This window comes from Emys orbicularis, chromosome 4 (assembly GCF_028017835.1).
Source record: "Emys orbicularis isolate rEmyOrb1 chromosome 4, rEmyOrb1.hap1, whole genome shotgun sequence".
NCBI classification, from domain to species: domain Eukaryota; kingdom Metazoa; phylum Chordata; order Testudines; family Emydidae; genus Emys; species Emys orbicularis.
This window is the reverse complement of record NC_088686.1, coordinates 115,744,032-115,770,025: the sequence shown is the minus strand read 5'-3', so window position 1 is coordinate 115,770,025 and position 25,994 is coordinate 115,744,032. Positions and strand designations below refer to the sequence as shown.

At 48.2% G+C, this 25,994-nt stretch overlaps 1 protein-coding gene across 1 annotated transcript in view; it reads left to right on the top strand.

Annotated features, from left to right (window-relative positions):
• The first annotated feature begins 532 nt into the window (after positions 1-532).
• CTSD (cathepsin D) overlaps positions 533-25,994 on the top strand; it is a 43,416-nt gene continuing 17,954 nt past the window's right edge. Inside the window, 7 exon segments of the mRNA XM_065403617.1 lie at positions 533-739; positions 4,913-5,069; positions 15,861-15,984; positions 19,108-19,226; positions 25,429-25,513; positions 25,516-25,551; positions 25,554-25,662. Coding sequence (XP_065259689.1) covers positions 573-739; positions 4,913-5,069; positions 15,861-15,984; positions 19,108-19,226; positions 25,429-25,513; positions 25,516-25,551; positions 25,554-25,662 — 797 coding nt within the window. The 5' untranslated portion in view covers positions 533-572.

Below are 25,994 nucleotides of genomic sequence, written 5' to 3'. Positions count from 1 at the left end.
CTAACAGGCAGGTACAAATATATTAAATACTTTCCCGATCTCCTCTTTCCATGCCAGCAGCTGCCCCGATTGCCACAGGGAGGTTATATCATTGAGTGGGAAGTAGACATGGCACAGTCTCTCTACCAGTGTTGCAAATTCTTGCAATCGTAGTGCAAGTCTTGTCACGTTTGGTGTTTTTCAAAAACCGTATGAGTACACCAGCAGCTCACTCTTCCCCTTTTTTTTAATTATTATTAAGTTTTGAGCTTTCCTGGCTGCAGAGAAAAGCCTGAAACCTGTGACCGAAGTCCAAATTAAAAGCCAGACAGCAAAGCACTCTAAGGCAGTCTCATGCTATTTTGTGGCGGAGGGAGGGGGGCTGACTCATGGTGTTTGCATGCTTGGGTTAGCAATACTGCTGACGGAAAGTCTGGCTCCACATAGCCCTAAGCTACCTCCCTCCGCCCGACTGTGGCGTTTACAGGGTTAAATCCCTTCCCCAACTTCCTCCTCCCCTAGCGGGCGCTGTGATCACGTGACACGGGAGTGCCATTTTAGCCCGTCAGCTGATCCCAAAGTCACAGGATTCCATGCTCAGTCATCCCCTGCCCTGGATAACAGAGGGTGTGGGAAGGCAGTGGCGCACGGATCGGCTTGCAGCAGCCGTCACGCCGGGAGCCAGCTCCGCAGCAGCCATGGGGCTCCGCGCCTTTGTCCTGCTCCTGGCCCTTGTGGTCCCATGCTCGGCGCTGATCAGGTGAGGGAAGTGCTGCAGCTGGGCACGGCTAGACAGCAGGCGCTAGGGGCTCCCGGGGCGAGGTCCTTGTAAACAAAGGTGCTGGCGGGGAGCCCGATGGCAACAGCAGCTGCTCACCCCTTGCTCCAAAGAGCTGTTGAGGCCTCCTGGGAGACATATTTCTTAAGAGTCATCCTGCTTGGGTTTGCCCATTGCCTCACTGCCTCTGGTAACTGCGGAGGGTTATAGAAAACCAGGGTCTTTGTTGCTTAAGAATATGTGCGTCTCTCTTGCTCTTGGGAGGTTGCGATTTCTCTCTGCCACCATGAGCTCATGGGGGGGAGGGATTAGTACTTGACGTGAGGAATTAGCTGCAGACTCAGGTAAACGCCTAACAGACCAAAGAGACAGTCTCCCTGCATCCAGCCCTCGGCAAGGATTGGAAATGGGAGAATTAAGCAAAGAAGCAAAACAAAATCTGACCTATCATGAGCTAAAATTTGGTCCTTAGCTAGGCATGGACTTTTTCCATTGACTTCCCTCCCTGGGAGATGCACCTGCCTCTCCAAGGGCACAGTTTGGCTCATGAAGTTTCTCAGAAGAGGCATTGGGGTGCTTTAAAGTGTCTCGCTACTGCTAAGCAGAAGTTAAAAGTGCGTGTAGCGTGCCACCCTGGATGTGTTGCAGCTGTTGACTAGTCACCTTCCCTCAGGGCCAAATCCAGCAAATGGGCTAAGCGCACTCAACTCCCATTGAAACTGGTTAGAGTTGAGGATGACCAGCATCGAGCAGGATGTGGCCCTAAGAAACAAACCTGTCAGGCTCAGGTTGCTCACCCAAATTCATTCTTGTATAGTTCCAAGGTAAATGTATATTGTGGGTGGAGCTCGTTTTGAGTTAACTTTCACTTACCTATTGACTGACCGTTTCAAAAACAAGAGGAGAAAATCCCTGACCACTAAGTAAAACCTCAAGTCTTGATGATTTCTCAGAAGTTTCATTGACCTTTACAGGAGCAAAACTTCCCAGGGCCTGATTGTTCAGAAGGGTTGGGCACCTGCAGCTGCTCTTGATTTCAGCTGGAAATGTGGGTGTTCAGCCCTTCTGAAAATCAGAGCTTGGAAAGTTTTACTCCTGTGAAGGCCGATGGAACTTCTGAGAGATCATCAAGACTTGAGGTTTTATGTAGTGGTCAGGAATTTTCTCCTCTAGTTGCTGAAACGGACAGTGAATATGTTAACTTCAAACAAAACCCTCCACAAAATATACATTTACTCTGGAAGTAGGTAGCACTGGATCTGGGGGATTTGACCCGAGGATTTGGGTTGTGGAAACAATATGCCCTCTTGTTAAAGTCTGTTGTCTTTGATCTGTGATACAGAAGTAGGAGTTTCTGGCCACATTAGGAGCCTGATCATTGTGGCCCTGCACTTGGCATAGTCTGTTTCAACAGTGCAAAGTGTGTGTAAAATGCTTTGAGATCAGAATACAGCAGACCCTCACTAGAACGCGCGTCTTATAGCGTGAATTCGGTTATAGCGCGGGACCGTGCATGGATCCCAAACTTAATTACCTTCATTGGAATCCATGGTAATGCGGTCCCCACGGTAACGCGGTTCCTGCGTTAACGCGGGACCGCGCATGGATCCAAAACCCTGCGTTCTAGCGGGGGTCCGGTGTAGTAGTTGTAACACACACACACACACACTGGTGAAAATGACTATTCTAGGTGCTGGACAGCAGTGAATGAGGCCCTGGGAGTCAGGAGTCTGATCTAGGGAGTGCCAAGCTGGGACAGTTGTCCTCTCAAGTGGAACCTCAGTGGAGTGTTTACAAAGATCGAAATCATGATAAGCAAAATAGCTGTAAGTTGTTTTCCTTATTTAATTTTCTGTGAGCTGTGATCAGCTTTCTGTCAATGTTTTAACTTTCTTTATTTGCACTGGACCATAACCGACAAAGGAAGTGGCTTTAGCTAGGTATTGACTTTACCGCTCTTCGATGATAGGTAAACAGCCTGATACGGGAGCTCTCATTTGTTTTATAAAGCCCCTCCTGTGCTTCAGTTGTTTCTGGACTCTGAGCAGTTTCCAACAACTGTTTTAACAAAATTATACTCTTGTTGTGGGCCAGCAGCAACCAGTACAGCCCTGATACCTGACAGCTTGCAAGAACACGGTCAATTTCCCAGCGTGGACAGGGCCGGAAATACAGAAATTTCAGAAAGAAGTTGGCAGAGTCCTTACAAACAACAGCGTCCAAATGGATGGCTTCTTGGGGAGACGGGAATGGATGGTTTTGAGCAGGCTGGCTACCACACCTTGAGGAGCAGGCAACTTTCTTGAGCAAAACCATTGGCTCCAGAAGTTGCCAAAGATCATTAGTAGCATAGGGGCCCTGAGCATTAGCGTGCTTTCCCCATTTGAATGAAATTGCTGAGGGCCATGAGTTCAGTGGTGCTGGGACATCCCTAGCAGTTGGGAACACTGCACTTCTGCAGTTGCTAGTCTGAGTCTAAGGTGTCAAGTATCGGGGGTAGCTGTATTCGTCTGTATCCACAAAAACAATGAGGAGTCCGGTGGCACCTTAAAGACTAACAGATTTATTTGGGCATAAGCTTTTGTGGGTAAAAAAACCTCACTTCTTCAAATGTATGGAGTGGAAATTACAGATGCAGGCATTGTTATACTGACACATGAAGAGAAGGGAGTTGCCTCACAAGTGGAGAGCCAGTGTTGACCGGGCCAATTCGATCAGGGTGGATGTAGTCCACTCCCAATAATAGATGAGTTTAAGGTGTTGCCTATGGTGGGATCCGGAGGCTGGATCAGTAACTATTGTTAGCATGGTTCCCTAATTCAAATGAACAGGGAATCCTTTTCCCAAACTAAACCGCGCTATACACTACTCCTGCTGCCTCCCCAAATGTGGTTTTATAAGCCCTTCAGAGCGAGAATGGTCTGTTTTTTCCATGTTCATCCAGCATCCTGCTAATGGGGGGCCTGGTGCAAAGCCCACTATAGTCGATGGCAAGATTCCCATTGACATCAGTGGGCTTTGGATCAGGCGCTTGTCATGAAAACGGTGTGTTGGAACATAGCTAGAGCTAGCATGGTTCTGCTTCTGGTGTGAAGAGGGCCTTAGAACAAGGGAAGTGCCCCAAAGATGGAAGCAGGAGAAGGGAATAATGGCGGTATCCAAACTTCCTGACATTTTTTCTTCTGGTGCTGGTAGCCCACCTCCCCTCCATGCACATATAAACTCATGTACCTCACTGAAGTTGAGGTGAGCTTCCAACACTTAGAAGCAGCTCATGCTAGAAATGCTGGATTGTGACATACCCTAAATTTGGCTCATTCAAGGATGTCTACACTAGGAGCTGGGGGTGCTGTTCCGAGCTTGAGGAGACACACACTTCCCCAGCTGGAAGTGTAGTAGACATGCCCCAGATGGAAAGCCGTGAGTGCTTCTCTTCCTGCACAGGCCTTGGGAATTGAGAGAGACGAACAGCATGGCTCTCTGGATAGGGCACTGGGCTTCAACTTGGAAGACCTGGGTGCTCTTCCTGCCTCTGCTACCTACCTGCTGTGTGACCTTGGGCAAGTCAGCCTCTGTATCTCAGTTTCCCCATCTGTGGGGATAATCGCAGATACCTCCTTTGTAAAGCACTTTGAGGTCTACACATGAAAAGCACCAAGCGCTAGGTATTCTTATTAAGGCTCCAGAAAGAAGACCCAACAGTAGGCTTCAGAAAAATATAAACTTTGTTGAAGCTTGCCCAGGCTGGGAGCTGCGCTGTAAACCTTGCTGACATTAGGAGCCAAATTCTCTGCTGATGTAAACTGGCCAGTCCGTTAACGTCCATGGAACTGTGCCATTTTGCACCAGCAGATGATGTGTTCCTACAGGCCCTGGTGTGCATTTATTTGTATGCACAGATCAACAGAAACAGGTGCTGTCACCCTGGGGAGAAGGAGGAGGAGGGAAATTCTGTCCCTCAGAACATTAAACAGCAGCACGTTCTGGATTTTTGTAAGACTGCTACTGAACCTCTGAGTACTCCTTGTGTACCAGACGATCACTTGCTTTGCATGAGGTCCAGCCCTGCCTGGAGTGGGGGAGGGATGTTATCATTTGGCATTGGGGGGTTACTTGCTTTAACTGGCAATATGCTTTTCTTTGGTTCCCAAACAGAATCCCACTGACTAAGTTCCCCTCAGTGCGCCGCATCCTAAATGAAGCCGGAAGTGAAATCCCTGATCTGAATGCAATGGGCGAATTCCTGAAATACAAGCTGGGCGTGCCTGGCGTAGGGGAGCCCACCCCAGAGACCCTGAAGAACTACATGGATGTAAGTACAGCAGCCAGTTCTGCAGGGTCACTGCTCTATTTGGCAGCATGGTATTGCAGGGAGTTCCCTGCGTCAATGCATAGGGTCTCCCATTAACCTGGAAACTTGTTGTCATCTGCACCTCTTTTGCAACTCACAAGGACAGGAAAAAGAGGTTGTTGCTTGCCCACAGTGATAGCTGACTCATCCTGCTGCAAATGCTTCTCAAGTGCCTGACTCTTTGCTGTGAATATTGAATTGCACTCAGACCTTGACAGCCCCTGCACATGGGCAACGTTTGTTTGCAGACACATTATACTCTCATCCAGTGCTGTGGAAATCCACTCCCAAGGAAATCACCCTGCCAAAGTCAGGGCCTCAATTCTGCAGCAAGCGCCTTACTCTGCCTCAGTTTACCCATATGTAAAAGGGTGATACCACCTTCTTTGCAGAGCAGTTGCAGGGATTAGCCCCTTAGGTCCAAATTGCCTAGCTCCCTTTGAAGATCTGAGCCTTAAAGTCCAGTTCTGCTTCCACAGACATCAATGGCAATGCCTCATTTGACTTCAGGGGGAGGAGAAGGCCTTTAAGTGTAGCACTATATAAGTACACAGATGTGGTGTACACTCACAGGGAATGGAGGAGCCACAGTTTGAAGGGTGAGCGCCTCTTATTTACAGCTATTCGCAGTTTTAATAAACCCGCTGCCACACCCAAGAGCGCTTTAAAACCGTCTTCACAGCTTCAGTAGCCTATTTCTTTTCCCCTCATTGCTAATTACCCAAACTTTATGACTGTCAGTAGAAGCTTTCTCCTTTGTAATCAGACCTCTCAACTTCTCGCCTGATTGGTGGTGCCACAATCCACTGCCTGTGATGCAAGGGCATAACAAATGGTAGTTTTCACTGAATGCATCAAGCAGGAGGGAGAGGTAGCTGTTACTATTACTAGTCGTTGTGGCCCAGTGGCCAGGGCACTGAGCTGGAATTTGTAAGAGCCAAGAATAGAACCCAGCTCTATCATTGAGCTGCTGGGGAAATGAGGGTGGGAAGTGATTTGCCCATCCATAAACTGGAGATAACCGTATTGATCTCCTTTGCAAAGTGCCGTGAGATCTATGGATGAAAAGAACTCTTGCTGCTGTTTGTTTGAGGCCCAAATCCAGCAAAGCATGTAAGAACGTGCTTTACTTTAAGCTGTTGAGTAGTCCCATTAGAGTTAAGCCCATGCTTAAATGATTTGCTGGATCAGGGCCTAAGCCCATAGGAATCACAATGGGAGCTGCTGAGCGCTGAGTTGTTTTGAAAATCTGGCCCCAGTTGGGGGTGCTGAGCACTTTGGAAAGTCTGGCTTGTCAAGTGCACTTGAGATTGGGCACTCAAGAAAATCACAAGGCAGATGTTACACCCACCTATATACTGGCAGCAGTACTGACGAGGGTCAAGTGAAAAGGGAATCCAGAAACAGAATATATGTGCCATTTTGCTTTGGTAAAACACTGCATATATTTTGAGAGTGCAGGGTTCCTTTAATCAAAGCTCACTATCTGGGTTTGCATTGGACACACAGACACTTTGTAGTTCATTAATGGAGCAAATTACATGTTAGGCAGCTTCCTGAATATCCATCTTCAGCCTTGCAAGGGAGTTAATGTAACTTGAATGCTGGAGGGAGGTTCAGAACCCACTTCAAAAGGAAATGTCCCCTCTTGGATTAATGGGGAACCTGCATTAGCTCTTAGCAGTATAGGGTCCATGAAACATGGTTATAGTCCTCTTCCATCCAGTAGGGGGCATTGGCACACATGCCCATTATAATATTAACCCCTTGATACCAGTGGTGCTGACACTAGCATGAGGAAAACCCCCAAGCATTCAAGGCAGCAATTGTTTACTGAAGTCTCCTTTTGGCACGTGACCGGAAACAGATTACAAAAGGTGGATGTGAGCTTGGGCCATCTGATGGGGAATCAGCAACATGATTAGGGCTGGTGTGTGACACTGTCAGCCAGGATCTAGACCAGTGTTTTCCCTGCGGATGGAAAAGGAAATGCCTGGCAAACGTCTGGGAGGCAATGGGTGTCTGAATGGTAGGGGAGGGTAGGAGAGGCAACCCTCTGCCAGGATAGAGGTCATTTCCCACCTCCTCAGCCTGGATACTGCTGAATCACCCCTGCCAGCATTATCCCTGGTTCTTAAAAATGTAGGACTCCCATAGACTTCAATGGGCTTTGGATCAGGCCCCCTGACTGGTGTTTTCAAACAGGGTCTCGTTGTGAGAGGGCTTTATCCATACGAGGGCTTTATCCACCCTCCGTAAATGACTCGGCTCATACTGCAGGCAAAGCCTTCCAGAAGGGCCCACCTTTGAAGCAGGTTCTTTCTCCTACCTATTAGCTGTGCTGCTGTCCTCTGGAAAGTTACCTATTAGTCGCTTCTTGTAACCAGAACAGGGCTCAGCGCAGCTGCGGTGTTCTGCCCCTCAAGGATCTGCCCAGCTCTGGCCCCACCCAGGTTTCTGCTCTTGATTCATATCCCATCACACCTCTTCCCCCACAGCTGTGCTAGCCTCACCATGGCCTATTTCCTTCTCTCACTCCTTCCTGATCTTCTGTCTGGGGAGCAGTGTATTTAGACTGTTTAGTTATGCCAAACTTTTCTAACTTGGGTGCTGAAAATTAAACACTGAATATGAGGCCTGATTTGTTTGTTTGTTTGTTTGTTTTTTTTCTCCCTTCTGAGTTGCTGAGCACCTACAGCTCCTATTGACTTCAGTTGAATTTGTGGGTGCTCAGCACTTCTGAAAATTAGCCTCAGGTTGGGCACCCAAAAATTGAGGCCTTTACATTTCAGTGGCCATTCAGCCTTGGTTCCTACGAGACAGGTGGAATTTTAAAGCTCCCAGAACTGAAGGCATCAGACTTAGGAACAACCATTCATGCCATGTCCTGCGTATATGGAGTGCTCTCCTGGGAACGGGAATGTCTTGGCAGCTCTTCACTTGCACTCCCAGGCCTCCTAGGCTCTTGTCAGCTTTCCAATTTCTTCCTCCCTCAACTTCCTTGGGATCAGCAAGGAGGGACCGCAATTGGTTAATCAGCGATGTCGAAACAGAGGGAGGTGGGGATTACACAACGGTGGGGCTGCGATTCCGAAACATTTTTGGCTTCTTCTTTTAAAGACCTTTTCCACACTTTCAGCTCTTGGCTGTTGAGAGCGGACACTAAGTCACTTCTCAGGTGCTGTTTTTTCCATCTGCAAATCTTGTTGCTAGAAATGATTTCAACCCCCTTTCGGTTTATTTTCAAGTCACAAGAATGTCAGAGGAATTTGGTTGTGCTCCTCTTGTGACGTCAGGCTAGAATATTGGACCCCAGGAGCTGTGGCAGGGCAGATTTATCATTTGTCTTACTATAGCGCCTTGCAGCCCAAGTCACGGACCAGGACCCCAGTGTGCTAGGTGCTGTACAAATGCAGTAAAAACAACAGCGCTTAGAATTGAAGAAAAAGGCCAGAGGCGACAGATGGAGACAGACTAGCGTGGGGTGGTTAAAGGAAATAATGAGAATACTAGTCAGTGTGATGGGCAGTGATGTAGCTCCGACCTCACTATCCTTTCATGTGAAAGAGCACGTAGCATAGGCACAACCACTGGGTGGGAGAGGATTCATAGAAGGGATCACTGTAGTTCTCATGCATGATACCAGCTGTGTCTTTCTTTGCCCACCCCCACCTCTACCTTTTTTCCTTCCAGGCAATACCCCCTCTCCTTCCCACCCAGCTCTGCATGCCCTATGCCTGAAGAGTTTAAAATAACCAGGTTTCACCCCATCCCCTGAAATACACCCTCCTTCTGCCGCTCATTGCTGCTTGTCACCCCAATCCAGACCAGTGTCCCCTGGTTAGACAGGCAGAAAATCCTGCCCAAGTCTCTCCGAGAGGCCCCTCTCAGAGCCTTGGTCCCTGCTGACCAGGATGCCAGTGACTCATTGCGTTTCCGTCCCCCAGAGCTTGTGGCCCATAGGTGGCACAGAATGGTACCTGGTATTGACCCATAGGGGGATACTCTGCATCTGTTCCTGTTAGTGGACACAGCATGGCTTAAAGTCAGCTTTGTGGTGTTTCCAATGGCTTGTTTTGGTTTTTCCCTTTCTGGTGCAAAAAAGTGGGGAACGAGGGGGGGCAGTTGTGCCTTTGCCTTCAGGTTGGGAGACCCTGACAGCATGCCAGAACCCCACCCAAAGTGCTAGGAGACTGGGGGAGCCTCTAAACCTCCTCGGCAGAAGTAGCCATTTGGGCATGATGCACAATGGAGACTGCACACCCTGCATTGCAATGCCATTGAGATGTAGGTGGTGTCATGAGAATGACATGACAGGTGGCATCTCCATGGCTTTCTTAACTGTATTAACATAGTTCTCCTGCATCCCTACACCTATGATGCCCTCCCTGGCCAAGGGAAGCAGTATCTCTCTGCATTCAGGTCTTAAAGCACCTCTTCCGTGAAGCTCATCAGTATTAAAGCACATAGTACTTCCTCTGGGTTTCCTAGTGTATATTTGGTTCTGGTCTATCCATTTATCTGTCTAGTTCCTTGAGCAGCGACTGTTGGCCAGATCATGACTCACATGGAGAATGCTTTGCTTTGCGCTGCTTGAGTGGTGCAATCTTGTAGCCGGTTTAACCGGCTACCTTAAGAATTTCCCCTTAGGAATCGCCAGATGGCATAGAACTGGCCTGGCCAGCTGTGGGCCGCCCATCCCACTTCCAGCATAGGGGTGTGACATACAGAAGGGGTGTGTGGCTAGTGTACTGCTGCATTCCTGCAATTCCCAGATCCCAGAACAGCCCAGTGGGGCTCCATTGCAGCCAGCAGAACTTAAAGAAACCCTGAGTCTAAGTTCTGTGGCCTTGTCATAGGGTGAGCTGGGCCTGTCAAAGAGTCAAGCCCCCAATTCTAGCCTGCACTTTGATCAGGTGACCGAGGGTCATGTGACTGAAGGCATAGGTCCATATAGGCCCAGCTCATCCTGTGACGGAGACTGACCCAGCAAAGCATTTAAGTATCTGTTAACTTTTAAGTACTTTGCTGGATTTTCTGCAAATTCAGTACAGAGCCAACCTTGTAGGATTGGCATGTGTTTTTAAAAGTTCAGCTCCGTTCCCAAAGTTCAAGCTCCCTTCAGAGGTGAGGGAGTCTGCAAAGCTTTTCTTGTCTATCTTCTTACTATTTGCCGTGGTGTTGTAGTCATGTTGGTCCCAGGATATTAGCGAGACAAGGAAGGTGAGGGAATATTTTGTTGGTGAAAGAGACCTGAAGAAGAGCTCTGTGTAGGTCAAAAGCTTCTCTCTCACCAACAGAAGCTGGTCCAATAAAAGATATGACCTCCTCCGCCTTGTTGACTTGCTAACAGATTACCAGCCAGAGCACTGTAAAAGCCTAATGTGCAAGAGTTTAAATAGCCTGTTATGTGGCGGGGATTTGACCATGACTGTGACTGTCCGTGACAAGGTGGAAATCTGTCACTCTTAGTGGAGGGATATTTGTAAGTTACAGAAGGATGCTTCAAAAGATCAAATGGAGGAGACAGGACCAAGAGCTTTTTCTCTTAAGATTGTGACCACGTCTATGTTTTAACCCAGTCAGGTACCCGTTACAACACTTGGGTCACCTGACCCAATTACTGCATGGTTACGTGTTGTTTACACCAACTAGTATCTGTGTTTGTAATCTGGTCACGGGACAAATGTGTTGTAACTGGGTCCCTTGACTTGGTTCTGATTAAGGTGTAGATAAAGTCTTCGCATCGACCCAGGGTCATTCTCATCTAGTACTAAGGAGGTGCCTTAAAGTACGCTGATCTTCGGCTCGCTGTCTAATAGCTCCTTTTCCCCACTGGAAGAATGCCGAGAAGTGAAAATCCTCAGCACAGCTGTTGGGTGACCTTTGAGGGGTGCTGGGTTTGGACAGACGTTGGTGACCGTGCAAAACAAAAAACATTGTGTTTAAAAAAAAAAAAAAAAAAACACAGGAAAAAGTGCTGAATCACTGGCCCATCTACACTGCCTTCCCTTGTGACTGCAAGTCAGCGTATTGCTGGCAAGCCTGTGGAAAGCTGGTCCAGGGCTATTCTGATCAGATGAGTTCTTATGTGTGAAACCTCTTCAGTTAAGGCACATGGAGCTATGTTGGCTTTTTTTTTAAATTGCATTTCATTTTATTCAGCCTGCCCTGCTGTGCTCTGGCTACACTTCCATTCAGCCCCCTGCCATGCTGCTAGTAATTGGCTTTCCTGGTCAGTCTCCCAGAACTGTTGTTGAGGGGAAGACTGATCCTGTGCTACCTTGCTCCTTGTGTGGCCGTTTACACCCGTACCTAGTGCATGTACAAACCCTGCTCCACTGTAAGCTAGTGGGGTGTTTATTGGCTAGCACTTGGGGACAGTATAAATGACCACAGCAGGGGCAAGACAGTAGAGAATCATGCTCAGGAGTCCGTAAACTGATGCCATCAGGCACGTGTCCTGTGCTAATCCCTCCTTGCCTGCACACAAAGGGTTAATTTTTTTGAGTTCTAGCAATAATCAGAGAGCACCACTGTCTTCCCATTAGTTTATTATAATGGATTACTAACTACTTAGTGATCCGAGCTGCCTTACAAAACTGCTAAATATTTAGAACACTGCCTCACTGCAGCTGGCTATACAATGCAATGTCCTTTTTAATCAGGAGCCTGAAGGGCTTGGGGTTTTGTTTTGTTTTTTTGGTTTTTTAGGGCAAAAATTGACCTCCCTTCCTCATAGCTTTCGCTCTAAGGTCTTGATCCTGCAAACTGCTCTGAGCAGATTGTCAGTGGATCAGGGCCTGAGATTTTTATTTTAAGTTGCCCAGCCTTCCCTTATTACTATTAATCATGTTTATTACAGTAGTGCCTAAGGACCCATCAAGACTGGGGCCCCCACTCTGCTAGGCAGTGTAAAAACAAAGAATAGCAGATGGTCCTTGCCCCAACAAGTTTACAATCTAAATCGACAAGACAGGCCCAGCGTGGGAGAAGGGGCAGAACACACAAGCAAGGTGAACGTAGAAATCATAGAAGACTAGGGTTGGAAGAGACCTCAGGAGGTCATCTAGTCCAATCCCCTGCTCAAATCCGGACCAACCCCAACTAAACCAAAACAATGTGGTGGCAGCAAACGGCCTGCTCGTTCCATGACCTTTATGGGCTTAGTTGGGTGAGGATAAATTCAGAGGGGGGGGGGAAGTGAGGGGAAGAGGAGTGAGGGGGCAGGCCAGGGAAGAAAGGGCTAAGAGGGGCAGGTGTAGTGAACCAGGGTGAAGAGATTAGGAGGTGAGATAGGGTCGGAGCAATCAGCACAGGGCAGAGGAAGTTCTTGGTATGTCTGGTCCCTGCTTTGGCTGCATCAGTGCCTGCTCCTACCAGCTGGACTTGAGTCTCTGGCTGATTTCTCACTGCAGTTTTCCCCCAAGACCATATCAGGAAGGAATGTCCAGGTGATGTCACCATCTGTGTCCTATTGCCCCCAGTGTGTGTTTGGGGGGGGGGGGGAGGGAGGGCTCCCCTGCACAGTTCTCGGTCTAGGAAGGGGCTAAGGGGAAGAGCAGCTCTGGCTGGACCCCATTTTACCCTCTGCCCCCAGTGCAGCAGTCCCCGCTTTGGCGGCTTCCATGGCGTGTGGCTTTCCTTTGCCTCCCCAATCCCGATGGTTCCCAACACCAGAAATAAACTTTAGGAAGGTGGGGAGATGTCCTCTGTCATGTGACAGTCAGAGTAAGCAAACCCAGAGCATCTGTGTGCCTCACACCTAGGGGCTGCCCCAGCTCTCAACTTTCTTCTACCCTAAACCAACTGGTGGGGGACTGCCCTTCCCTCCCTGCAGTCACTCCCATAATAAGCCAAATTTTGCTGCTGCCAAGGGATGCTATCTACGCTGCCTGAACAGGAGCACCAGCCCGGCCTAACTGTGTGTACTTTGTACCATCCTCTCTGTGTTCAGCATTCTGTAGTCCAGGGTGTCCAGCCACCTGCACACTTAGCTGGCTGATAAACGAGACTCCAAGGTTGCTTCTAAACTGCTGTTCCAGCTCTTCCCCACAACACTGACAACACCTCTCCCACATCCCTCTCTTAAACAACTCAAGGCACAACTAGTGCAATCTCTTCCTTTCCCCTGGCTCAGCAGGACGGTCTTCTCCTACACCTGCCACTTGAAAAGTTTCTGATCTCTGCTAGCCTGAGGACTAAGCCTGCCAGCCAGGGTGGGAAATACTTGTGCTGTCACTCCTCCCCCTTGCAATTTGCGGGAATAGGACTCTTGTGCACTGTAATTGTCACAATGCCAGTTGGCTTGCTAATTAATAATTGTTCACCTTACTCCCTCTCTCTTTGTTTTGTAATAGCTTTGTTTCCTTCCTGGTTTCACTCCACCTTTTTGTTTCTTTCCTATAGTAGATTGAGGTGCGTCTTCAGCATTTGCCTAGAATCTTCCTTTTCTCTCCCTCCGCCACTTCTCTGCCTTCTCCCCGCTATTTTTTGTCTTTGCTTTCTTTCTCCCTCCCCTCTCTGCAATAAACAAATAAATCCTCCTGTCTCTCTGAGTTTCCTAACTTATCTTTTCCCTCCCACTCACTCACAAATAGGAGTTGAAAATCTTTCCAGACTTCTGTTGGCTACTAGTTTTATTCCAATGGCGCACAGAAGTTGGTCCAATAAAAGATATTGCCTCACCCGTCTTGTCTAGCCAAAGACTGATAAGAACGAAGGGAAGGCATTACCCATGTGAGAAGTCAGCCCCCTGTCTAGCTCCTGGGAGTCCTACTTGGAATCTCTGTCTCTGATCCCTGCTCAAGGACTTCTTTCATACCAATCCCTGGCTTGCAGGTCTAGTAGGTGATCATTGTGTATTCCCTACTACACCTATCCCCTCCCTGCTGGAAGGGAAACTGAGCATTTCTCTAACTCACACACCTACCTTTTTTTAGCTGCAAGGGTGCTTGGAAAGTTCCCTGCTATTCTACCTCTATCCCAGCCTGTTTGACTCCTGACTCCTCTCCACTGCCCAGTGAATCGCTCCATATATGCTTCTACTGCTACTTATAGCTCTCCCCAGTATCAGCAGGGCTGAAACTGACCTGATTCTTGGAATGGCAACAATGAAAATTGGCAAAACTGTGGTCCAGTTTCACTCTGCTGCAGCTTGGCAGAGTGAAGAGCAACAGCAGAGGCACCAGAGCTGGCTATCTACAGACTCAGACTGCACTGTATCAGTACACACTTGGTTCACATCTGCAAGGTTCTCTTCACGGTCATAAGGATTAGAAACTTCTTATTTTAATGAAAACTTCCAATGAGCAGAAGCTAATGGCCCTAACCTGGGAAATCTACCTACCCAGCACACAGGAGCAAGCAAGTGTAATCTAGCCCTACTTACACTTGCATATTGGGGTTAGAACAAAAGCTCAGGGAGATGGATGCCCAAGGTACTGTCTGCGGGCAGCCAATTTTTTGTGGCTGTTGCTTTGTTTTACATTTTAAATAATTTAAATGTGTTTTTTAAAAAATGAGGGCGTGAGCTGGTAAGAAACTAGAGGTATGTCAGGCTTGTCTGGGCAGGATAAAACCTCCACAGAGGTGCACATCCATCTGCCAAAGGAACTGATCTATGCTGTATGGTTTTGCTATGCTTGGGAGTAGCTGGGAGGCGACAGCCCCATCTACATTCTGAGGCACCTGGAAGAGCAGAGAAGGCAGGGGTTTAACATACTGATTTAGAAGGACCTGTTCTGTTTCACGCATGACTTTCCTGACATTGTTAGTTACTACCTACTAAGAACTGACAACAGGTGGGGTACTTGGGAGATGACAGAATCACTTTAATAAAGAAAAAATACAACTGGAAGTAGCCTTACTCAGTGTCTGTGTGATAACTTCCAGGTATTCTCTGAGGAATTTCCCTCTGTTGTTTGTGTTATGGTAGCACCTAGAGGGTTAAGAGGCCTTGATCTCATAATGCTAGGTGCTGTACAAAGATGTAGTGAGAAATAGACTCTTTTACATTCTAAATGAACAAGACAGGCAAAGGGAATATTACCACCATTTTTTCAGAAGGAGAACTGAGGCACCAAGGGATTAAGTGATTTGGCCAAGGTCACACAGGAAGTCTGTAGCAGAGCTGGGAACAGAGCCCAGACCTTATGACTTGTACTGTAGGGCTTTCATCACAAGCCCATCCCTCCTTTCAGCACTTTGTAACTGTGCGGAGAAGAGAGAGGGAGACTCCTACCCAACCTGCAACCCTGTAACCTATTCGGATGCTGCTGTAGCTATTGGATTCTCTACTATTCCTTTCAGTGATTCTTGCTGTGTGAGGCTGACTGCCATAGGACTGAAATCAGTGCGGGGTTAGGCTCCTAGTTACCTTTGAGGATCTGGGCTTGTGAGCTTACCGCAGCCCGTGTTCCTACACTAATTCCTCCTGGGAGAGGCTGGGATTGGAGCAGCTGTGAGCTCATCACAGCCAACATTACTATGCCCTTCCCTACAAATGATTCCTGCTGGAAGAGGCTGTACTGGAGTGGTTATGAGCTTGCTACCGCCAGCACTTGTCTACACCATTCCCTACTCCTGCTGGGGGAAGTAGGGATTGCAATTGCAGTCTTACACTACTAAGTTATTTATGCATCAACCCCAGAGGATTATCCGGTTCAATTCAATTTTGAGCGAGAGCACCTAGGAATACTCTCCTTGTTGCCACAAACTTTCATCTGTATTAACACTCCTCTTCTCCCTCAGGCTCAGTACTACGGAGAGATTAGCATTGGGACGCCACCACAAAAGTTCACCGTGGTCTTTGACACTGGATCGTCCAACCTCTGGGTGCCTTCTGTCCATTGCAACCTCCTGGACATCGCCTGCTGTAAGTAGCTCTTGCGCTGTGTAGCTGCCTGGCCTCATGACCTTTAACAGCCTCCTATTCCTTGCGTTTCCTTGCGTATCCAGTACAGGCACCAAAGAGCCGCCCTGTGAACCAGGGACAGAAGGCCAGACCACCCGAGGGAGAAACCCCTGGCCTGCAGAGGGCAACCGGCATCCTCCAAAACCAGTCTGTCCTGCAGACTTCTTGGCCCATGAGTGGGCCAGCTGGAGCAGTCGGGGAGAATAACCCAAGTGAAGCACTGAATGCTTTAGGGCTCTCTTGTGTTCTCATTTGCATGCCAGTTCCCAGGATGGTTTCCCCAGCTTAGGCAGCTGCAGCATGGCTAAGCTAGACACAGCTCTGGGAATACACAGAGACAGCCCCTGTCTTTGGCACCTGCAGCCACTAGGTCTTCAAAATAAGAATCTCCTTTCTCTTTCCCCTTAAGTTTGTCCAGCCCCAGGGGTTTGGAGGATGCAGTCTTTTATATTTTGCACTTTTCAGGCTCACCAGAGCAAGCCCTTTTCTTGCCCTGTGATGACCGTTGCATTAGTGGAGCATGGTGCTGATATCTGGGCATTGACACCCTTGTTCCCTTTGACTGAAGGAGAAAGGGACAAGGAAAGGCCGTTGGAGGGATTGCTCAGTGGTTTGAGCATTGGCCTGCTAAACTCAGGGTTGTGAGTTCAATCCTTGAGGGGGCCACTTACTGATCTGGGGCAAAATCAGTACTTGGTCCTGCTAGTGAAGGCAGGGGGCTGGACTCGATGACCTTTTGGAGTCCCTTCCAGTTCTGAGATATGTATATCTCCATATATTATTATTCTTTTATTAAAGTCTATGCTGATGTTTTTCAACGACCCACCTAAAATGGGGGAGTGGCATTGACGGGGGGGGGGGGGGTGAGGGAAATAGAAAACAACAATAATATCCAACTCTTACAGCAGTTTTCCTCTGTAGCGCTCGAACCCTTTACAAAGGAGATGTCAATATTGTTATCCCCATTTTACAGATGGGACACAAAAGGCGAAGCAACTTGCCCAAGGTCACCAGCACAGCCAGGAATAGTACCCATGTGTCCTGAGTCCCAGTCCAGTGTGCTGTCAAGTTAATGGCCCTTCCTTCTCCTGTCTCTTCCCCTCCCCTTCCTCCCGTCTCCCACACACCCTCACATTAATTCTTTTTGGATTGACCTTGATTGGGTAATGAGTCATTCCATGTGTCGCTCTGCTTCTCCCCAAATTATAGCTATGTTGTCCTGTTGCTCAATGCAGTCAAAAAAGCCTAACTTGATAGATCTGATACCAACTGTCCTAGTTTCTGGTTTATTACTGCCCAGAATGTGCATGCACATGTTTATGGATCTATAATAATAACCGTGTTTAAAAAAAAAAATGTTGTGGCTAAAACCAAAGGCTTATAAATTACAAGGTTTTCACCCTGTGATGTTACAGTATAATAAATCTCCAAAGAAGAAGATGTCAAACCCAACTGTGGTAAAATGCCTTTTAAAAGCCACCAAATGTGCTACTTAAGCAGAATGGAGAAAGTGGAGCCAACAAATATACAAACATGAAAGGTGACCTGCAAAGCCGAGGGGTGTGTGTGTGGGGGGGGGGGGATATTGGACTTGTGCCCTTTATGATTGATAGTGGTTTGTCAGGTGGATGGAGATATATATTTAGTGGGTTTGTTTCCCACTTGTTTTTATATATTAGAGATTTTGGGCCCTGTCTAGGCTGGAGACTCTGATTCAGGACTGGTCTGTCTTGGGGATTCTGTACCTCTAGAGAACTAGGGAAATGTTGACAACCCAAGAGCCAGGAGTAAGATAGCTGAGCATTTGAGAGGGGAAGAGATTTTAGCTGGTCTGTTTACAGCTCTGTGGTCCTGATTCTCTACTTGCACCTTGTATAGCTCATTTTACTCTAGTGCAAAACAAATGTAAAATGCTCCCAAACTGGAATTGAGTTTGCACAGATGTGATTATATCCCAGGTGCCAGGCAGTGATGTATCGGGTCCCGTCTTTTTAGCTTGTTTGTCTTTTGACCTATTTTAATTCCAGGGATGAATAAACATTTGGGTGCAAGGATGTCATTGCTAATGACTTGTTGTCTCCAGCCTTATAATTAAAAACAATCCATGTCTGCTGAGACATCCATTTACACCCTTGAGCAAAACTGGGGAAGAAATAAATAAAATTCCTCAACTTTCTAAGGTATAAAACAAATAGGTGTGGGGGAAGACATCCTTTTTTCCCCCTCCCCCCCCCCCTTTTTTTTTTAACTAAAACCTTCCAGGCCATCTTTATAAAGAAGGGCAGAAAACGTATATTTAAAAAAATCTTTTCCAGATCACCTTTAAGAAAGAAACACTCTGTGATATAAATGAGTGAATACAAAAATTAATGTTTGTGTTTAATACCTGTATATACTTAAATTCACCCAAACTCTCCGTAGCACAAAGCATCTTCCTCTTGGGGCAGTTATGGTGACTTGAGCCTCACTCTCTCAGTTTCTAATGTCCCCTGACATAACAGCCATGTGTAGTCTAGTCTCTAAATACGGGAGCCAAATCCTATTCAACTGCTAAATTGGATCTCATAATTGAATTCCTTGCATGTTAAAAATGCTTTATAAGGCATTCCGGAATTGGCATATGTAAGAATCAGGGCTCTGCTTACCCTCTCCTTGAACATACATTTACTTTTAAGAGCAGGGGAGGCAGCATGATCTGGAGTTATGAGTATGGGGTTAGGAGTCTGGAAGTCCTGAGTTTCTTGATCTATGTTCCACCACTGACTTTAGTGTGACCTTTACGTCTCTGCTTCTTCCCCTCCCCCCAGGTGTAAAAGGGGGATAATAATCCCCTATCGCACCTCTCAGGAGGGTTGTGACATTTAATTTCTAGGACTTCCTGACAGCTTCTTCTTTTTTTAATTTCAATTTTTTGTTGAAATTTTGACAGAAAAATTGGGAAAGTTTTCCCGATTTTTTTTTTTTTGACCAGCTCATTTAATTAGCTAATGCCCGACCAGTGCTTCAAACAGGCAACGCGCTGTATAAATTGCTGAGCAGCATTAATATTGTGTGTACCTCCTGTATTCCTATTCCTCGCTGCAGTGATCCATCACAAATACGACTCCTCCAAATCCAGTACCTACCAGAAGAACGGCACAGCTTTCGCCATCCATTATGGAACCGGGAGCCTGTCTGGATACCTCAGCCAGGATGCTGTGGGGGTTAGTAATGACTGTACTTCACTTCTGCAACCCATTTAGGCCCTCGTTGAGCCAGGAATTCAGGCATGTCGCTTTGATTTCAATGGGACTTAGCAATACCCAGCACTTTTCATCAGATCTCAAAGCATTTTACACAGGTCAGTATCATAAGGTGGGGAAACTGAGGCACGGAGAGGGGAATTAACTTGCCGACAGTCACCCAGCAGGCCAGTGGTAGTTAGGAATAGAACCTAGGTCTCCCGACTCCCAGACCAGTTCGCTAGTCACTAGGAAAGACTGCATCCCACTACTCCTTAAAGGTAAACACTTGCTTAAGTGCTTTGCTGAGTCAGGGCCTTAGTTGGGGATCTCAGTCCACCTCCCCCAGGGACATATGTCCACGTTGCAATTGGCAGATCTCATTAGCGAGGCTAAGCATTGAGTGAGAATGGAGATTAAACTACCCTACCGCCACTAGAGGTAGTTCCATCGTATCAGACTTGAGGCAGTCCGGGGTAAACTTGCCCTGCTATTGCCTATATTGCACTGGTTCTACTTCTGTGTAGAAACTTGGGGCCTACATTTTCAAGGGACCTGTGATTTTGGGGGAGGGTGTGTCCTTTTTTCCAGCACTCAACTTGAGACAACTTAAAGGGACCTAATTACCAGGAAGTGCAGAGCATCCACCCTCCGAAAATCAGCCTACTTCAGTGTGTCTCAAGTTAGGCACTCAGAAAATGAGTTGCCCGGAATCACTCTTGAAAATGTGGGCTCAGCTTTCAAAAGCACAGATGTGACTTAGCGCTCAAGTCCTGTTGAAAGTCACTGGGACTTGGGCTTCCAAATTACGTAGGGCCAGGTCCTCAGAGGTGTTGAAATCAATGCAAGTGAGGAGCCTATATACCTCTGAGGATCTGGGCCTTAGTCTTCAGTGTTGGCTTGAGAGCCCTAAACTTGCTTAGCAAAATAGATACATCTATAAACCTATTTTAGGTAGGCCCAGAAATCCATTGGCGTTTTCTCTGTCTGTCCCAGTTGAAAAGTGTTGGCTAACGAAGTCTGCTGGTGTCAAAAGAAAGGGATCCCTCTCTCTCTCTCTCCACCTCACTGCGCAGAACAACAACCTGAACTGAATTTCCCATCTGGCTTGGATTACACTCTGGCTTCCCTTTGCCAGAATCTTTTCTAGACTAGTGCAGAAATACTTGACTTACAGCCAGAACATCCCCTTGTAGGTGTTATCCCCGTAAGCGACAGGAGACTCTGGGACCGATTCAAAATGAATCGGTCAATGGGCAGACTCGCACTGAGTTCAGATGATGCCATTAGTGAGTTTCGTCTTGCTAAGATTGACTGTCAGTATTGCCTGGACGGATGAGAGGATTTGCCACCCCACAATGAGCAAGGATTGACCTCCAAAACCAGTAGATCTTTCCTCTCCCCCCCCCCCCCCATTCCCACCCCCAAGTACTGCACTGGTCTTGGAGGATCTGCAGAGCCCAATGCTATCCATGTACCTCCATTCTAGCTCTCTGTCCCTGCCTCCCATGCCTAGTTCCCTGGCATCACAACATTCAGCTCTAGATGATCTAGACCAGACTGGGGTGGCCAACCTATGGCTCCGGAGCCGCATGCAGCTCTTCAGAGGTTAATATGCGGCTCCTTGCATCGGGGCTGGAGCTACAGACACTAACTTTCCAATGCACCAGGGAATGCTCACTGCTCAACCCCCTGCTCTGCCCTCACTCCACCCCTTCCCCCGAGCCTGCTTGCGGTGGGCGCGGGGAGTGATGGGGAGGCGCTGATTGGTGGGGCTGCTGGTGGGCAGGAGGCACTGGGGGCTGGAGGGGGAGGGAGCTTATGGGGGGCTGCTGACGTATTACTGTGGCTCTTTGGCAATGTACATTGGTAAATTCTGGCTCCGTCTCAGGTTGGCCACCCCCAATCTAGACCCTAGTCATTTCCATTCAGGAAGCTTCTAGGATTCACTAAAACCCCTTCCAAGGATTTTATTGCTGTTGCCGAATGAAGTCATTTTGCATTTAGCAATAAATGTTCCACTTCTGTTAGGTTTAAAAAAAAAATTTAAAAAAAGTCTAGCGCCCATAGAGCTGTCTGCTTTTGCCCTGTGCTGTCAGTTGCTGCTAGTGGGACTGGAGGATTGCAGGGAGAGAGCAGCGGGGGGGAGCTGGGCGCAGGTGACTGGAGAGATGAAGAGGCCGTTTGAAAGGAGCTGCTCCAATGATGGAGTGGGGCGGCAATCCAAAGCAGCTGGCTTTATGGGATTGTGTTAGGTTTCAGTGCTCTCCAGTTTAATGGAGGGAGCGAAATGAGTCAGAAGGAAAATTGCAGCTTTTTTAAATTATCACTGTAATGCCTTCTTTTTAATTAGTTTGTTCCTGAGCCTGCATGGGGGGGGGGGGGGGGGGGGGAGATAAGGGCTCTCTGCAGCCACTGCAACTGGCAATGTTCAGCTTCCCTGTGTGTGGAAGTGATTGAAGTCTATCCCATGATGAGCCGAGTTTACAATCCAAGGGAGCACTGCAGTGGGTTCTTGGCACTCACAGAGGTGGGGTGCTAAATGCTGGGAACCCAAGTGGCTTCCCGTACAGGGCCGGATCCTGCATTCCATCATCCCTGGCTGGGATGATTTAGTTGGGAATTGGTCCTGCTTTGAGCAGGGGGTTGGAGTAGATGACCTCCTGAGGTCCCTTCCAACCCTGATATTCTATGATTCATTGCACACCCCAAATTCCCACTGACGTCAGAGAGAGGCTTGGGATGCACAAGAGATGTGAAATGGGAGCCATTGTCAATGTCTGAGCCCAGACCTAAAATGCAACCATCAGGCTGGGCCAGATGCTCAGCAGGTTGATATCAGCAAAGCTCCATCAAAGTCACGATTTGCCAGCTGTGGGTCTGGCTTGGTGGGTGTTTGGCAAGGACAGCTGACTAGTTGAGAGGGAATGAAGGACTGTGTCTTTCCCTTCTCTGCCTTCCCCCTAAACCCCAGCCCCTAAACAGTCATTCTGGGCGTCCTGAACCTTTATTGAACATCCCAGGAAAAACACCCCATGAGAGGTAATAGAAACACAGAAATGTAGGGCTGGAGGGGACTTCAAGAGGTCCTCTAGTCCATCCCCACACACTGAGGCGGGACCTACCAAGACCATCCTTGACAGGTGTTTGTCCAATCTGGTCTTAAAAACCTCCAGTGAGGAGGATTCCACAACCTTCCTTGGAAGCCTATTCCCATGCTTCACTAGCCTTGTAGAAAACTTCCTGATGGAGGTGGAAATCGCACTCCAAGTAACAAACGATGAATGCAGCTGTAGCAGGGGAACCTCTGCCTCTCAGAGTGCTAGTGATCCCGAGTTCTGCCAAGGGGTTCTAGCTTCACAGTGAGCTTAGGGGGTGCGTTACAAGTACAGGACAGAAAGCACAGACAGGTGAGTGCTGGGCTGATGGCCCTGCACAGTGAAGTCCTCATTTAGCCACACAGCAGGAAGGGAGAATTCAAGGCCAGATTCCCGGCTGGGGTAAATTGCCCCCACTCCACTGAAGTCATTGGAGCTAAGCCTGCTCTACACCAGCTGAGGATTTGGCCATCAGCCTTTATGCCCCTCTCCGGTTTTGGTCTTTCTGCTGAGGCTGCTAACTAGGGTGCCAATTGCAGGATGTGATGCGTGACACCTCTCTGCAAGGAACTGGCGTGAGGCCACCGAACAGCCATCAGCTAGTAATGATTTTTGATCATTATGTACCTGGATGGGAGCCAAACCAGTGACTTAGAGAGGGAAAGTTCTGTAACCCAACGTCTTTGCTCTGCTAAAGACCCTCTCAGGCTTCAAGCCTGAGAATGCTTGCACGCCTGGCTATCTTTGTGCATGTAAAAACGTTAGCGATTTTTGGTCAGCTCCCCGGTTGGCGTAAATCAGCGTTGCTCCAGCTAGGGATCGGGCCCGTCAAATATTTTATTGCTATTGTTTAAAAACTGAAGTTGTGCTGCGGTGGTGCCTTTATCACTTCTGAAAATGCCTCCCTCTTCTCAGTGCGTTACCGGATGTGTCGCTCAGATCCTTTCTGCCCCACATCCTGCTTCTGTGGCTTTTGTCTCTTGTGAAGCAAATTACACTTTGAAACAAAAAGTGTTCTTAGTCCAGTTAAAATAAGAACTCTCTGCACACATACCAGGCCTTCACACACACCTTTACACACTGACACAGAGCAAGGCACTATTTAACCCTGAGGGGATTTTAGTCATTTACAAGGGATCGTTTTCTGATGTCAGGTCAGAGAGGCTGAGCTTTTCATTTCAGTACAGTACATCTCACTGTAATGCTGCCACTGGGAGTTTCAGACCCAACCAGGGTGGACTGAGGAAAGATGGTTAGGACTCTGAAAGCATCCTGGTCCAATTGGTAAAATTGCCTGTGATCATTTTAAGCTATGAGATCTTGTGAACTGCTAGAGATAGAAACCAAAGGCCGGATCCCCATCTGGTGTAAATCATCATTGCTCCATTGACTTCTGTGGGGCCACACTGATCTCCTAGTGCTTTACACCATGTCAGTCCTTGTAGCCATGAGTCTGGCAAGAGAGCTGACCTTAAATTCATATCAGTCAGATTACCACTTTGCCCCTCCCACTACCCCAACACAACCCTTCAGTGCCCACCTCAATTTCATGACCTGCTTTCCTGAGAACTGTGGGAGCCAGCATCTATGGTGTCTGCTTTCTGAATGTTTGGGGTCTCCTGATTCAAAGGGCATAAGTAGGGCCGTAAATGTAGATGGGGAAACTTCCCCTACACTGAGGGACGTGCAGTCCAAATCCCACTAGACAGACAAACATGTGGCACAGACCAACAGTTCATGAGGGGAGGCTGCAGATTCTAGCTAGGAGAATAAGCTAGATGGGGTTGGGGTTTGAAGGAGGAAAGAGAGCGGTGCAGGAAGGGAGGTTGTTTCAGGAGTAGCGGGGAGCCTGATGGCTGCTGAGAGCGGAAGGAAGGGAAAGGTGAGTAGGCACGTTGGGAATGAAAGGGGGAGTTGTGGGGACAGGATTCTGTAGGGCCTTGAGGGTAAGGAACAGGAACTTGAATACAATGCAGTAAGTGACCAGAAACCAGTGGAGGGACTGAAAGAGCAGAAGTGATGTGGTCATAATGGGAGCTCCCATTAGCAGAGGTTGTTTCAGACATGCCTTTGATGGGGGAGAGCAGTGAGGCAGTCAAGCCAGACAGGCGGGGGGGGGGGGGGTTGCAGGGGATGACCTCAATAAGGGGATAGCAAGGAAAGGGCAGGTAGAAGCAACAGGACTCAGCAACTGGCCAGATGTGTGTGGGGACAGAGCGTGGAGACGGGAAGGATAACAGCGCTGCCGGTGGTGATGGGGATCTGAGAGCCATTTTGAACTGGAGTTGGACACACAACTGCAGAGGTTAGGGAGGAGGGCAGTAGGGGTGGTGGTCGCTGTGTAGATGAGGGATGGGTGGGAGATGGCGTCCCCTAAAGAGAGGGAGTACAAAGCGGGGACAGATACAGAATCGTGTGGGGCAGAGAGGAGGCCAAGAAGTCACTGAAAAACATGCTGAGGGCATGAGGAGAAATCAGGAAAGCGCAGGGCCAGGGAAGCCATGAGGTGAAAGCCAAGGATCGAATGGGATTTATTACTGTTACGTGTCTTAGCACCTAGCAGCCCCAGTCATGGACCAGAACCCCATTGTGCTGGGCACTGTACAAGCACTGAACAAAGACACTCCCTGCCCCAAGGAGCTAAGCTGTCAGTGACCTGCAGGAGGGCTGTTTCAGTTCAGTGGAGGGGGCACAGATCCAGCCGAGGGGCTCAAAGAGAGCGAGCCAAGAGAAATAAGAGAGCAGCTAGAGGAGTAAATCTGATCCAAGGAAGGGAGCATAAGCATTTCCTGTCACGCCATTCACAAGGAGCTATGGGGGCCCAATGTCGGTCTGCCTGCACTAGGTGGGAGCTGTATCTCCAATGGCCTGTATTTGTAGCAAAGCATTCTGACCTGAGACCCCCCCTGTGGTTTCTCTGTGAGGCATGCATTGAGGGGCAGGATCTCTCTAGCCAATGCTAGACCAGAGAACAGCTCTTGCGTGTTGACTCCATCCTGTTTCCAGGAAAGTGCTTTCTCCCATCCCGGTACTCTGAGACTGTCTCTTTTTAACCATCTTGGATTTTTTTCCCCCCCACCCTGCAGATTGGAGACTTAGTTGTCAAGGACCAGATCTTTGGTGAAGCAACCAAGCAACCTGGCATAACCTTCATCGCTGCCAAGTTCGACGGCATATGGGCATGGCCTTCCCAAAGATCTCTGTGGATAAGTCACACCCTTCTTTGATAACGTCATTCAGCAGAAGCTGGTGGACAAGAACATCTTTTCCTTCTACCTCAACAGGTGATGTTGCGGGGGCACGGAGCTCATTCTTGAGACATCACGTCTGGCTGTCTCCAACCTGTGGGCCACCTCCTGTCCTCCCACCTCATTCCAAGGGCCAGACCTTCAGTTGGTGTAAAGGGGCACAGCTGTATTGAAATCAGTGGAGCTGCATCCCTTTACACCAGAGGAGGGCCTGGCCCCAGAATCCCATTCCTGCAATAGGGTGTGTTTTCTGACACCCTTACTCCTGCAGGGAGAATGGGCATTCATCTCTCACTGTAGCTACTTCCCACGGGTTGCTTGGCATCAGGCAACTGACTGAAGAGCTCCGGACAAAGCTGCTTTTTTTTTTTTTTTGTTAACAACAAACTGATTATTTCAGTTCT